Source organism: Canis lupus, chromosome 18 (assembly GCF_048164855.1).
Source record: "Canis lupus baileyi chromosome 18, mCanLup2.hap1, whole genome shotgun sequence".
NCBI lineage: Eukaryota > Metazoa > Chordata > Mammalia > Carnivora > Canidae > Canis > Canis lupus.
The window spans coordinates 49,230,902-49,247,048 of NC_132855.1; the positions used below are offsets into that span (position 1 = coordinate 49,230,902).

At 36.2% G+C, this 16,147-nt stretch overlaps 1 protein-coding gene across 3 annotated transcripts; it reads left to right on the forward strand.

Moving 5' to 3' along the window:
• The first annotated feature begins 1,942 nt into the window (after positions 1-1,942).
• LOC140609174 (hyaluronidase-1-like) lies at positions 1,943-13,459 on the forward strand. Of its 3 annotated transcripts, none has more exons than XM_072784419.1 (4): positions 1,943-1,990; positions 4,863-5,806; positions 9,735-9,824; positions 12,923-13,459. In XM_072784419.1, the coding sequence occupies exons 2-4, from the start codon at positions 4,886-4,888 to the stop codon at positions 13,367-13,369; spliced, it is 1,458 nt and encodes a 485-aa protein (XP_072640520.1). In that variant the 5' UTR covers positions 1,943-1,990; positions 4,863-4,885; the 3' UTR covers positions 13,370-13,459. The 3 variants fall into 3 exon arrangements, with proteins under 3 accessions (XP_072640520.1, XP_072640519.1, XP_072640521.1); XM_072784418.1 differs by lacking the exon at positions 1,943-1,990 and adding an exon at positions 3,979-4,184; XM_072784420.1 differs by lacking the exons at positions 1,943-1,990; positions 9,735-9,824 and adding an exon at positions 3,979-4,184.
• Positions 13,460-16,147: the final 2,688 nt, after the last annotated feature.

The window sequence follows — 16,147 nt, forward strand, 5'->3', positions numbered from 1 at the left end:
AAAAGCAGGGGCGTGAATAAATAGAATTATACTGTTGTTGTAAAGTTATTACATTTGTGGAGCGTGGAGTATAAAATGTCAAGTGGAAAGTGAGAATTGAAAAATGGGAAACAGAAACTGTCAGGTATAAAAGGTCAAGTGTGAATAGTGATAATATTGACAGTAAATAGACATTGATGAGCTAAGTAATCCTATTGTTAGTTGTAGAACAAACATCAGCAACATAATAAGAAGAGATATGGCTAAGAAGCCAGTAGATAAAATGGAATGAGAAAAAAAAATATTCAGGTAATCCAAAAGAAGGCAAGAAAGGCCTAACAGATCAACAAAAAAGAGAAGATGTAGAATGAAAATAAGTAGCCATATTAGAGACTTAAATCAACTATGCTGAGAATTACATTATGTGCAAATGGACTAAACACATCAGTTAAAAGGCAGAAATTGTTGGACTGTGTTAAAAAAAAAAAAGCAAGTCTCAACTGTGTGCTACCTACAGGAGAAACACTATATATATATATATATATATATATATATATATATATATATATATATATATATATATATATATACTTAGATTTTATTTACTTATTTGAGAGAGAAAGACAGACAGCATGTGCAGGAGAGGCAGAGGGGAGAGGGAGAAAGAGAATCTCAAGCAGACTCCACGTTGAGGGTGGAGCCTGAGATAGGGCTGGATCCTAGAACCCTGAGATCAGGATCTGAGCAAAAATCAAGGGTGGACACTTAACTGACTGCACTACCCAGATGCCCCAGGAAAAACATTTTAGATAAAAAGATACAGACAGCCTGGAAGTAAGAGGAAGGGAAAAGATACGGTGCTATGAAAACAGTAAGCATAAGAAAACTGGAGAAGCTATATTAATATCAAAATAGACTTCCTGACAGAGTACTGTAAAAGATAAAGAGGTTATTACATAAAATAAAAGGAACAAAAAATAGGAAGACATAGCAATGTAAAATATGCATCCACCTGTTATATTACGATTTATAGTAAGAAATGTTATTGATCTTTGGTTGTCATTGCCCTTTTTGGCCAGAACTGCTAAAACCCTTGCAATTTCCCTTGAGGAGAGGATGAAAGGTGTCTCTTGTTATGGTAATGAGGTGACTTTGGAGGCACCTAAGGTTACCAGGGGAACCAGTCAGTAATGAGAGGGTTGGAGTATTCAGTCCCACAAGTTTAGAGAGCAGTTCTCAAGGATTCAGCTTGGTATAAAAGCCTCAGCCCAGTGCTCCTTGTGTTTAAGAAACGGGAAGGGACAACATAGTCCAGCTATTCCATATGAAGTCCTTTTGTTGCTGATGCTATGGTTGTTCTACAGTTACCCCTGCTCTGGACATTTTTTGGGGAAAATAATGTTGTTTTGAAGTGGCTCTAAAACCATAATGGCCTGCATAAGTAAATCCAAGTTTATGCTTCAAGATGACAAAATTGAGATCTAAGGACAACCAATCACAAACAGCCAACTAGGCCTTTAAGCTATAGCCAATCAATAATTGCCTTGCTTTACTTTCACCTTCACCCCATAAAAGTCTTTCCCAGAGCTCCTATCAGAGTTCTTTTAAGCACTTCTAGTTTGGTGCTGCCCAATTCTAATTGGTTTTTGTTCAAAAGAACTCTTAAAAATTTAAATATGCCTCAGTTTCTCTCTTAACAGTTCACATAATTTCTTTTACCCAAATTTAAAGCCTATATGATAAATAGCAACTTCCCTACTTATTTCTGGGGAAAGTATAAATCTCATAAGCTTTTCAGAGAATTTTGTTATTTCCCTCTTTTTTGGTACAGAAATTTAAATAACTTGAATTTGACTTAGGTTGTCATTTCATTAGAAATTGGAAATATGGGTGAATTTGAGCAAAATACTCTATTGAATCAAATCTGCTTTAATCAATCTTTCTCTTCTTTTTCGTTTTACAGAACTATAGCTCTTTCTCTGAGAAAATAAAAACCATAAATAACCGGCAGGTAAGAAAAATAAGTACAAAACCTATTCTAAATGCTTTCAACAGGGCTCCAATTTTCACTCAAACAAGACCTCAGCTTGAGAGAAAATTTCATCTTTGCCCGAATGGCCCACAGTGTATTTTAAGAGGTTCTAAAGAATAGTCACAAACTTTTTTTTTTTTAAACTGGATGCCTGCCCTCAGGCCAATGCTTTATTTTATTTTGTTTTTAATACTTTATTTATTTATTTGAGATAGAGCAAGAGAGCATGTGCAGGGGTAGGGGAGCGGTAGGAGAGGGAGAGGGAGAAGCAGGCTCCTCACTGAGCAGGGAGCCTGATGAAGAGTGGGGATCAAGCCCTGAGCTGAAGGCACTTAACTGACTGAACCACCCAGGTCCCTCTCATTTCTTTTTTTAATTTAAAATAATCTCTATACCTAACCTGGGGCTTGAACTCAGGACCAAGGATCAAGAGTCACATGTACTGCTGACTGAGTTAGCCAGGTGCCCCTAAACTTTTGTTGGTTTAAAATTATAAACCCCAGAGAGATTTTTTACTGGATCCTAAGTTAATAATGTATTATCATAACAAGCTTAGTGATTAGTCATTTTATCATGTGTAAAAAAAATACATCTCTCTGGGAGACATCACAAGATTTGCTATCATTGAGTGGAAAGAATAAAATCCCCAATCATAATGAATTTGGACTCTAATATATGTACACATACACACCTATATTTAGAACCATCTTAATAAGTCCACATTTCAGTTGAAGAAAATGTATAACAAAAGCATGGTAAAACCGTATCTTTCTCACCTTTGACACAGTTCTTGGCAGAATTGAAAACAGAGACCACAGAACTCTGAATGCTATTGGCAAAATGACCCCCTGTCCCCCTACTTCTCACTGCAAATACCTAAGATACCAATAACAAGTAGGTTTTCATTGGAACTGATTATTAACCTCCCTTTAAAAGCCCATCAGAACTCATTCCGTCATGCCTTTAATGCATAAAACCCAAACTCCCAGGTTATTTTTATCACTTGTATTTTCCTCTCTGTATCTTCTCATTGAGCCAAATTCACATCACTCCCTGGTCTGGCAAAACTGTCCGTTATATCCTCTGTAACTGAGAATCTGCAATCAAGAAAATCTCCTACATCATACAAAGGATTCAGGCAGCGACACAGCTTTTCTCCCCCGAGTCCAGACCTTAAGCCACAGTTTTTACAGTCAGGGGCATGGTGGTGAGGTCAAAGGGCAGTTATCTAAAGTGGTGCCACCTGCACATCATAGGCTCTCTACTAGTTATCTAATGTGGAGCCTTCTAGGCACCATTTAGGGAGATTAGAACAAGTCTTCCCATGTTCCAGGCAGGGCTTACATTAACTTCCATGGGGCCTGGAACAATAGCCCCAAAGGAGGCATGAACAAGATGGAGGACCAGAGATGGAGTCAGTGTCATCAGCACTCCTACAGATTCGTTGAACAAAAAACAAAGTGCATGTAGGTATGTGTATATGTGCATGGATGTAGGTTAAAAGTCAGAAAATTTCGATCTGGCTTTATATTCTGAGTAATAAAAATCGCTAAAAAATGGAATAAAATCTCAGTAAGCATCATGGGGAAAGAATTAATTATATTTAAAAATTCATTGTTTAATAATGCATAATTTTGTTTCTATAATAGAAGTTAATTACAAAATGCATGCCAGGGCCCAAGATAATGCCAAAGTCTTTACAAACTAAGGTGCTATTTTGCCAGAGTCAACATATGATTTTGGCTGGCATCATTTCTTGCATTTAATATATTAAATAAAGACAGCAAGAACTACACAAGATGTATGACTCTCAAAAAGATACTGAGTCTAATTACATCAGAGAAAAATCTGTGATTCCTTTATGTAAAACTATACATGATAAAATAATTTTGATATATAACTTCAACTCTACTGCTTTCTAAATGAGATCTCATTGGCTGGAATGTGTCATTTATTAGGCAGTCTTCATATTCTGGGAAGATTCTTTGGCAGTTTTTGGTCAACTGACTATTTAGAAGGGATTTTAAAGAGCAAAGTTTCATTGGGATTTAACTGCTGAAAAGACAGTCTAATATCTTGATGAGAAAACCATGAATTTAAAGAACTAATACATGTTTTAAGGCTTATTTATGTTCCTGAGAGAAGACAGCACCAAATCCATAGTCAATAGCAGGTAAATGTCATGTCTGTTTTGTATTCTAGCCTGTGCTAAATCCAAGGGTGATTGCTTTCTTTTATAAACAAAACAGATAAAGAAGTAGACAAATCTTTGAGGCCAGTGCATTTCAAATAGCAAGAAAAGTATTGCTTATTGCTGATATTAGTTCTTTTTAATTCTAATTAATAGTTGTTAAAATGTCAATATTTGTTAATTTTTAACAGGGCATATTCTTGGTCACTTTTCCAGTAATCAAGGAGCTATGGCAAACCATTCATACTTTTATTTCCTAGTTTCCCTTACAACCAAAGTTTTGTCTATACAGGATGATTTATATCAATGTAGTCAAGAATAATAGGAAATTAAAACCAGAATACCTCACAGGTAGAGTTGACATAACTGAGAATTTGTGTGAAGATTTTTACTTTAGTTTTTATTCATTGGATTTTGCTTTCACATTTCTAGTGTTAAAAAAAAAAGTTTCATTTTCTCTCCCCTTGTTCAAATGAAACTATAAATTAGGCCTAGATATCAATAAACCTCATAAATCTATAAAAAAATTGGTCTATCATTTAAAGAATAGCTTGAACACCACTGTGAGTTTACTTCATTTGCTACTCACTGTGTAATATGAAACTAAAGGGGCATTTGACTCCATCACGTCTAATGATTTTTCCTTTTCTTATTTTTAAGGAGACTGCTGTAATGGTGAAAAAATGTGTAACCCATGGGTAGCATGGTTAGGAGTGCTGTTGCCCTTGATCAAGTTCACTCATTCAGTCCTCAAACCAGCACTGCCTCCAGTGATCAAGAACCAACCTTTCAACATTTTCTGGGCTGTCCCAACAATGCAGTGTCAACATTTCTTCAACGTGGATTTGAATCTCCAGTTATTTAATATTATATCAAATCCTTTAGAGACTCAGAAGGGATCAACAATTGCCATATTTTATCCAAATGAATTAGGGTATTATCCTTATTTCTCTCAAGATGGAAAACCCTTTAATGGAGGGATACCACAGAATATAAGTATTCCTAAACACCTCAAGAAGACAACTGATGACATTGCAAAAGTTGTCTCTTGGTGGAGATCAGAAGGTCTTATTATCATTGACTGGGAGAGCTGGAAACCTCAATGGGATAGAAATTGGGGCAATAGACTAATATATAAAAACCACTCCTTAGCCTTCACTAGAAACCTCCATCCTGACTGGTCAGAAATGAAAGTGAAAACAGTTGCCCAACAGGAATTTGAAAATTCTGGGAAGAATCTTATGAGCACCACTCTCACACTGGCTTTAGAAATGAGACCAAAGTGCTTATGGGGCTTTTATCTTTACCCAGACTGCTACAATTATGATTATAGGATAAATCCACAAATGTACACAGGTAAATGCCCAAATGATGAAATTTTACGCAATGACCAACTCCAGTGGCTTTGGGAAAAAAGCACAGCACTTTATACTTCAATATATTTGGATAAAATATTGAAGTCAAGTTTAAATGCTCTGAAATTTGTTCATTATCGAGTTAGGGAAGCCATGAGGATTGCTGAAATGGCTAGACATGACTATGTTTTGCCAGTTTTTATTTTTTCCAGACCATTTTATGTGCATAGTATTGAAGCTTTGTCACAGGTAAGAAAAAGTACAGTCATTCACCTAAAAATAGAAATTTAGTACAATGACTATATAAAATCTGTGAAAAAATGTTTTAGTATAATTATTTCCCTTAATAATAGAACACTATTTTATTATTAAAGGTATATATTTCTTCAAATGTCAAGCTAATTCTGAAATAGTATCACTGACAATTAGATGTTTACTTGGTTTTAAGATGATGATTCTTATCAGCTTAGCATTTTCAGGGTTTTCCTGCAGAACAGTTGTTAGGCTTGAGTTAAATGATGCAACAGATTAATTTTAGCCCTGCAGAAATTTCAGAATCAGCTTTTTAATGTGAAATAGTAGCAGCAATTTTTCAAATCTAAAGCATACAGAATAAACCTTGGGTAAATTATTAAGCAATTAGTTTCTGTTATACTGCCTTTTTATGTTTTAATTGTTCATTGCAAAATAGTAGATTCTATTGATTTTATGTTTAAGAGTCTACAAAGTGATCTAGTGGCCAGTGTCAAGGTGTTAAAAATGGTTTATGAAATAGATATTTAGTCCTTAGACTTGACACAGAGTAGGAAGCATAAAGAGGTTGGAATGAGCTGGTTTGGAAGATAATGGTTTGAAGACACTTGGAAGTATTCAAGCTTTAGCTAATTGTCATTTAGATAGAACATTGTTATAGGACTTCAATCATTGGATAAATAGATAAGAAAAGCTTGAAATCTCCATCCATACCTGTGAGACCACAGCTCTCTTATTCCACTACCCAACACTATCCAATGGCAGGGCCATTGGATAGACTTCCTAGACCACTTGTCTGAAATGAGGAAACCTAAAAGCAGTATCAATTCTTCCTCAAATATTTCAGAATAAATATCTATTGACCCAAATGCTATTGGTTAGACTTGACATTTCTATCATTGAAGGATTACTCATTAGTGGGATGTTCATTCAATAAGTTTAGGAGGAAAAGAATCACAGCATTTTGACAAAAAGCTGGAGGATCTCAGAAGTGTCTAATCCACCTCTCACCCAAACATGGATTCTTACCTGGCCTCTGCTTCAGCACTTTTTAATGGGGCTCTCCCTATTCCAGAAGAAAAACTGCCATTTGGGGACAATGTTAATTCACAGAAAGTTCTTGAGTATGTTCAGTCTACTCTGCCCCTGGAAAACTTCATACCATTAATTCTACTTCTACCTTCCGGTGCAATCTAGAATACATAAATCCTTTTTTCAAAAGTCAGGTCCCCAGGTATTTGAATACATCAGTTATACCTACCCAAGTCTTCTCAATAAGTTGTTCCTCAAGTAATGGGTCTCAACTCAAGTCACTTTCTGAAATCCTTTTAGGAAAAAGACTGGGTTATATTTATTATTCCAAAATTATTTATTGAGTGACTATACTGTGTTATTATATTATTAATAATAACAGTAATAATATTATTAATGTTAATAATAAAAATGGTAGAAACTGGGATCCCTGGGTGGCGTAGCGGTTTGGCGCCTGCCTTTGGCCCAGGGCGCGATCCTGGAGGCCCGGGATCGAATCCCACGTCGGGCTTCCGGTGCATGGAGCCTGCTTCTCCCTCTGCCTGTGTCTCTGCCTCTCTCTCTCTCTCTCACTGTGTGCCTATCATAAATAAATAAAAAATTAAAAAAAAAATTTAAAAAAAAAATGGTAGAAACTAATAATAGTCCATATAGTTAGATAGTTTGTCTTGATAGAAAATGACAGAATGAGGGTGCCTGGGTGGCTCAGTTGGTTAAGTGTCTGCCTTCAGCTCAGGTCATGATCCCAGAGTCCTAAGGTAGAGTTCCTCATCAGGCTTCTTGCTCGGGTGGGAGCCTGCTTCTCTCTCTCCCTCTGCCTGCCTCTCTCCTTGCTTATGCTCTCTCTCTCTCTCTCTCTCTCTCTGTCAAATAAATGAATAAAATCTTAAGAAAAGAAAGACAATGAGAGAATGATATGAGCCACATTTTAATGAAAGTCTTGTTCATAACCTTTTCTTTTCTTTTTTTTTTTTTTTGTGCTATTAGACTTCTGATGTAAATTACGGGCTAAGTATCACCTCTGAGCTCTACTTCAGGAATCAATAGACCACATAATCTACTCACTAAAAACCAAAGAATTAATCTGAGTATTATAATGAAACATTTTCATACTATGCTATTGCCTTCATCAATCAACAAATGATATGGGTCTTCTTTCCCTATTGTCTAAATAACGTAACTTTTCAATGAAATAATTTAAAATACCAACTTTGTTTGATATTTTCTTTCAGAAGTGTCTCAATTTAAGTGAGAGACTTGATTTACATTTAAGGAATGTGATACTAGCTAGTAAAATAAAAGGATGGTTTCCTTTCTTGTTGTATTACCTATATAAATTACAGAAAATAAGCTCTAGTATTACTGGAGACATCCCAAAATGCCAGGATGCTTTGTAGTGGCATGGCCGTTTTCTCATCCTAATTTTTGAACATTGTGTCTTTGCACCAGATCTCTGGTTCTCCATACCTTGGAGGGAGGGGAACAATGAAGATTCCTTCATCTATCATCTTCTCTGTTCCATCTCCCCTTATTCCTTGCTTCTTTGTTCTTAATCTATAATCATAAACATAATGTCCTCAAGTCTTGGTAAATTATAATCTACTTAATCACTCAGCTTGAGAGTCATTTGTATCCTCTCTTCTTTTTCCATTATCCAATAGATAACAAAATCTTAATTTTCAAATCACTTTCAGCCTGTCCCCTCTGCTTTATAAGGACTGACATTGCCTTTGTTGAGACCCTCATCATTTCTCATTGAGCAGTGTCCATCACTTCCTAATAGGTGTCCCTTGCTACCATGTTGACTTCCTCCTCCAATACATGTTTTATGTGACAGCCAAAAACATCTATCGAAGTTGCAAATTTGTGGCTTTCTGGTACTAAAATTTTTTTCATAGTCCTAACAATTTAAAATAGCATAAAATAATTCTTTGTATTTGGATCCTACTTATATACAAAGATTTAGATTCCTTCACTTCTTCCCAAATCCCCTGTGCTTTACCATAAGAGTTACTGGCAGCTCTCTGAGTTGATTGTATTTTTCTACATTGGAAACTCTGCCCTTATTATTCCTACTGTACACAAAATTCTGCTCTCTCTAATCAGTCTTACAAATTTTTACTAATTTCCAAAGACATATCTGAAATCTGAACTCCTGAAGAAAGCTTTACCAGACTCCTCCATATAGCATTAGCAGTACCTATAATCTATATGTCTAGTGGGACAATATAGAATTTAATTTATTACACTATAATTACTTGTTTTTTTTATCACAGCAAACTTTGTTCTCTTTATTATTATTATTATTATTATTATTCAGTGTTAGAGGTAGTATAACATCAAAGTTAAGAGTTCCAGCAAATTAGGGGCGCCTGGGTGGCTCAGAGTTGGAGCGTGGGCCTTTGGCTCAAGGTGTGATCCTCGGATCCAGGATCGAGTCCCACATCCGGTTCCTAGCAGGGAGCCTGCTTCTCCCTCTGCCTATGTCTCTGCCTCTCTGCCTATGTCTCTGCCTCTCTCTCTGTTTCTCATAAATAAATAAATAAAATATTAAAAAAAAAGAGTTCCAGCAAATTATAATTACTTGTTTATATGTCTGCTTCAACCATCACACTAAGAGCTCCGTTGAGGACAGGAACTGGAATCTATTTCATTTTTATATTCTCGGTGTCTAGAAAACTGCCTGGAACATTATAAATATTTATCAAATCAAACTAAGTATCCAAGGCAGAATTACTTTTTCTAATTCTGCTCTACAGACCATCATTTCAAAAACAAGGATAACATTATCAGTGTGTTTTTCACCACTATTGATGGGTTGAGTCTTATCACTGAAATGTCAATGCCTAAATTTAGTTTGGCAGAAACTATTTGTGGTACTTCTCTTTTTTAGGAAGATTTAGTACATACAATTGGTGAGAGTGCCGCATTGGGGGCAGCAGGAGTAATATTGTGGGGAGGATTTGAATATTCTGATTCAAAGGTAAGCCGTGATTTCTCTGTCAGCATCGTGAATATATGCTAGATATTGTTTTTTGTTTTAATTTTTCACATCAGAGGCAAATAGTTATCTGCTCTCATGACTTTAAGTTTAAGGAATATAGGGACTAACATTGCTTGAGCACCAGTTCTGTACCAACCACTCTGTTTAGCAGTAGCATGGAAAGAGCACAGGTTTTCCATTCAGACACCCCTAAAGGAGAACTCAATTTTCATGTTCTAGAAGTGTAATCTTGGGCAAATCAATTAACCTTGCTGAGTCTCAGTTTCTCCACCTAAAAATAATACCTACTCTGCAGGGATTTCAGTAAATGCAATGATATAATTTATATGTGACAAAGAGAAAGAATACTAAATTTAAAAAATATTATTTCATCTACACTAAGGAGGATGGCTTTTCTAAAAATGGCTCTTTATTGCCTGATTAATCATGATAGAAATGCTTGTGGGAGGAAAAATTGTATGTATACAAAGGTTTATTAACAATCTGCTCTTGAGAGTAGTACATACACAAAATAACTATTATTTTCCACAACTGACTTTGAACATGTTCTATTGGTTACCTGTCGCACTGCCTAAGTGAAAATTCTGAGCCACAGCTTTTCCTCACTTCAAGGTATGAACAGATAGTCTCATTTTCAGATATTAAAACATCCAGTCTCATAAAACATAAAAACAGCCAGCATTTTTCATTCAGCATGACATGAATCAGAATCAGCATGGTGGAGCTGGTAAGAGTAGGAGGCCTGAGGTTGGGTTGCTTGGGGTCCAGTGCTTGCTTTTTGTCACCTGCTAGCCATGTGACCTTGAGCAACTCGTTGACTCTACAATTTCTTTATCCGTAAAATAGGGAAAGTAATAGTATCTGTCTCATTGGGCCATTATGAGAATTGCATCATAACATATATAAAGCACTTAAAACAGTGCCTGGGGTGGCATATGTGCCAGGTATGTGTTGGCTATTATTATCTGGATTAACATTTCCAGTCCTTTGTCCACACACCCCACACTTAGGTCCTAGGTATGGGGAAGAGGAATATGGGGCAATTTCTTTGTCCATTGCTTTAAGGATGGGTGTGAGAGACTGGGTTGGGGAGGAGACAAAGCGGGCAATGTGATTTTTATTTATTTGGAGGCATTTATAACTATTTTTGTTTTTCGAAGTTCTTCTCCCACATGGGGTCTAGCTCTTTCTCTCATGAGAGGTCACTGCGGTTTGGTTAGAGACACCCCCAGTTTGCACACAACACCCCCCCCCCCAGGGCTTTGGTCCTGAGGCACTGGAAAGAGGAAACTGGCATATTCTCAGATGGGGAAGGCTGCCAGAGTTGCAGGCTGGCAAGAGGATCAGGAGATCAGATTGGAGCATAAGTTTGAAATGCTTGTGAAGCATGCAGGTGGAGATGTCACATAGGTAGGTGGGTATGCAATTGGTTCAGGGATAAAGTCTGGGAAATACACATTTGGGAGTTCTATTTAAAGCAAGGATATAGGGTGGAAATATCCAGAGAAGTACAGCTAGAGAAGAGAAGGGGTCTAAGAATTAAGCCTAAAGTACTCCTGTGCTCAGAGGCAGGAAAGATGAGCAGGTGCTAGTAGAGGGCACTATGAAGAAACATTCAGTGAGGTAGAAAAAAACCAGGAGGGTATGACGTTCTGGAAGTTGGGACAGAACAGGAGATGCCTAAGTTGAACTGGATTGTATTTACCTGTGTTCTCTGCTCTCCGTGATTACAGTCTTCCCCCAATCTTTTTCTCTCTCCCTTTTTTATTCAATGGTTTGCTTGTTTTTATTTTATTCCATCTGTCCTGAAAAACTCCTCAGATAAGGAGTCTTATTTTGATTAAAAATAGCATTTTACCCTAAATATAACATGAAGCTAGCTTAGATTGATGTCCCTGGACCAAAAAACATTACACACCGGATTTTCAGCACTTGTTCCTGCCCAAAGTGATACCTTGTTTAACCACCTGTCTTTAGGAGCTTTATTCTGCTTATGCCTTTCCACTGGAACCCTGTAAGTCCTTAGGAGATGCATTCACAGTGCTGGTGCCTCTTCTCATTGAGAAAACATTTTACATTAATTGGACTTTAATTATGGGCCAGTGTTCATATTGATCAAAATAATTGAAGTGCTAACAGAGAATTCAATGTATTTTATTAATAGATCTACCAGGATTTTCCCAAGGTTCTTTCGATATGGATCAAGGCAGGAATTTATCAAGGTTCTAGCCAGATTCTTTTGGGCTAGCTGATGATATCATGTCAATTAGTCCAGGCTATCCTAGCAAGATCAACAGGAGAAAATGTATCCTAAAGTCACATCAGTGACATGTAATGGCAACTTGTGAGAAGACTACCTTCCTCACTATCATTGGACCCTATATGCTAATACAGGTGACTTGGACATTTGGTTATAAATAATGATCTTTTATATTGTACCTACTAAACCCTGACTGATAGATAAAGTATGCTGTATTTATACCATAAATACCGAATTACAGCTAAAATGAAAAAACAGACCTATATATATCAACATGAAACAAAAATCTTGAAAATGTTAGGTTTAAAAGGCAAGTTACAGAAAATAAAAATCTCTAATGATATAAATTTATGTGAAAGTTTAAAAACAAGATAATATTATAACTGCTCATAATTACATATATGTGTGAAGATTATATATATATATATATATATATATATATATAAAAGTTATAAAAACATGGATGCAAAGACGACTACCCCCCCTTGACTTCAGGAGGACTGTTACATCGGTTGAGGTAGGGAGATGAATGGCATAACTTGGCAGTCTTAGAAAAATCTGACCTATAATATTAATGTATATTAAGTATTGGTACTGAAGATATTTCACAATTAAAGTTAAATTTAAAATAATCCTACCATATTAGTGATGATCTTTTCAAAGTGTTACTACAACTATCTCTTTATATTAATTCCCAGTTAAAGACCTGGGTCTTCCTCCTCAGCTCTACCAAATACAGGTTTCAGGTATGAGTACTACCTGCATAACAGAATCACATTTTGAGAGTGATGTAAATGGATCTCTGTTTTTCCTACAGGAGACCTGCTTATCTGTGCAAAAGTCCATCCAAGGGCCATTGGGCCATTATGCTGTTAATGTGACATCTGCAGCCAAATTCTGCAGTCAAAGTCTATGTAACAATAATGGAAGGTGTATCCGAAAAACACCTGAATCCTCCTCCTATCTGCATATGCCTGAAAGTAGCACTAAGAAATACATCCTAAATAAGAGTTTCAGATTCATCATTTCTTCAACCAGTAAACTGAAGACAACAAAGGTCATGAAGAATGGATTTGTGTGTCATTGCTATTATGGCTGGCAGGGAGAATCTTGTCAGCAACCCTCTTCAGATATCTTGAGAGGGAAGAATAAGGCTCCAAGGACTAGCTTTATTGTACCAGTTTTTCTCAGCATGACCTTATCTGTGATTCTATGGAATGTTATCACCTCCTCTTACAACGTCAATTTTTCCTTGAAATACTGAAGAGTAAAAAAGGCTGCTTTTCTTTCCTTTAACGTTAAGATACTCCTAAAATATTATTGGCTTTAAAGTAAAAATAATTTTTTAAAGGGATCATTGGCTCCATTCCTTGCTAGAGGGATTATTTTATTGGGCACTTCTTTCATGCTAGGCACTAGGGATGGGGAAGTGAGTGCACGGAAGTCCCCACCCCTGGGGAACTGAGATTTGCGGGAGAAACTGAACAATAATAAGTAAACAATAAATAAATACATATATATTCAATGAAGGTAAGTGGGTGGAAAATAATAAAGCAGGGTGAAAGGAGAAGGGGTGTGTGGAGGAGCACTGGAAATTATATGTAGACAAATAAGCCCCCTGTGAGAGGACCTGAAGACAGAGGCAGATCGCTAATTACATCCATGTTCTTGGAATGAGGAATATGGAAGAGCAAAGGCAAAAACCAGTAAGTGGGGGACGCCTGGATGGCTTAGCGGTTGAGTGTCTGCCTTCAGCTCAGGGCCTGATCCTACTCAGAAGACTGAGTCGCCAATTGGGCTCCCTCCAAGGAGCCTACTTTTACCTCTGCCTATGTCTCTGCCTCACTCTGTATGCCTCATGAATAAATAAATGAATAGAATCTAAATAAAACAAAAAACAAACAAAAAAAAAAAACAAAAAACAAACAAACAAAAAAACCCAAAACAAAAAACCATTAAGTGGGAGCAGAAGTGGAGTAATTCTGGACATCAAGAAGGCCAGTGTGGCTGCTGCAGGAGGAAGAAGAGGGGAAGTGGAGAGTAAGGTCATTAACTTTGTAAGAGCTAAGAGTCTGAGCAAAGGTACCTTTTTTTTTTTTTTTTTTTTTAATAAAGACAAATTTCTGGAGGAAAGCTGGTCAAATAAGATATAATATCTACATTTAAAAAATAAAGACACACAAGTTGGATAGAAACAAGAGCATCTTTTAGGAGTAGATGGGTATTGTTACAATGTTCTTGAGACTCCCAATCATTTATAACAAATTGGAAACTTTAAATTAGGTCATATGGAATATGGCACACACAATAAGCTAAAGAAGGCAAACAGTATGTTCTAGCTACTTGTGCTCCAAGGATTGGGAATTTCTAAGTAATTCTAGTGACCTCAGGATACCAAGTCATAGGGCAAGAGGGAATCTATGCTGAATTCTGTTGGGTTCAATTTTATCAGAAGTATCACTAGAGCTCTTAGAAATTGATTTGGCAATCATCCTTATCAGAAGGTAAATCTTAGTAGACTCCTATAAAATGGAATTTGTATAAGAAATTCTTTGATATTTGTTGCTTTCTTAAAGTATACTATATCTAAGCAATTCATTTCCTTTTAACTCTTGATGCATGGTAAATGATTTGAAAAATTCATTTGGTCACTTGGGCTGACCCAGTTATAATCCAGATTAATGTCTTTTATAAAGGCTCAAAAGAGATTAATAGTATTAATAAGTCTGACACTTTCCAAATATTGCATTTTCACATGTATGAAATGTGGATATATAGAGAGTGTGGATAGGTCGATCATACTCAGATTTGGACTTCATTTATTCATTTGTTCATTCATTTTCAGGAGAAGTAGAAATTGAGGCAGTGAAATAGAGTAAATCGGATTGAGAGCTATTTGTTAAATTCCTCTATTTTGTTAGTATTCTGCTACACCAAGGCTGAAATTACAACCATTCAATCCCTTTACCCAAACAGGAAATGGTTGTTTTTTTTGTTTGTTTTTTGTTTTGTTTTGTTTTGTTTTTTGAAATGACTATCAAAGTTGGTACTAAGGCATGATAAGTGAAAAGGAATGGCTCTTATCCTTACAATGATGTTTTAAACTTTTATCTATCAAGGTTTTGATATGCAATGAATCCCCCTAAAGCAGGAAAAGGCAAATATTAATAAGTTTTGAAAAATATTTTATTTATTTATTCATGAGAGACAGAGAGAGAGGCAGAGACACAGGCAGAGGGAGAAGCAGGCTCCACGCATGGAGCCCAGTGTGGGACTCGATCCTGGGACTCCAGGATCAAGCCCTAGGTGGAAGGTAGGCACTAAACCGCTGAGCCACCCAGGGATCCCCTATTAATAAGTTTTATCACCAGTTTGAAGAAGAAGAAAGTAAGATAAGGAGAGAATAAAAGGTATAGCCAATTTTACCTACTAATCAAGAAATAAAAAGTAAGGATACACATCACTGCTCTCTACTGTTTAAACTTACAGTGCTTCCAAAGTAATCTGGGAATAAAAATTAAGGTAGATGAAAGAGAAAGGGAAAACATATAGAAAATACATTGAAAAAAACAGGAAATATCCCAAATCTATAACTCACAGAAAATCATTTTTCTCTGAATACAGAATGTTAAATTTTATGCCAGTTAAAATTATTTTAAATATTTTATTTATTCATGAGATATACAGAGAGAGAGGCAGAGACATAGGCAGAGGGAGAAGTATGAGCCCCATGCAGGACCCAATTCCAAGGACCCCAGGATCACGAGCGAGCCAAAGGCAGACACTCAACAACTGAGTCACCCAAGAGTCCCGTTATGTCACTTAAATTTAATAGCAAGCAAAAGAAACTAAGACCCAAGGAACTACCATATTTCTAATAACCGATTCTTCAAAATTTTGTTTTGTAAAAAAAAAAAAAAAATTGCTCAAGTTAAAAACAAACTATAATATTTTGCTTTGTTGTAATTTATTTTGACTTACATAATTTTGGGTTTCCAAACTATAATACTTAGTCAACTATCTCATAAAGATGGGAAGTCAT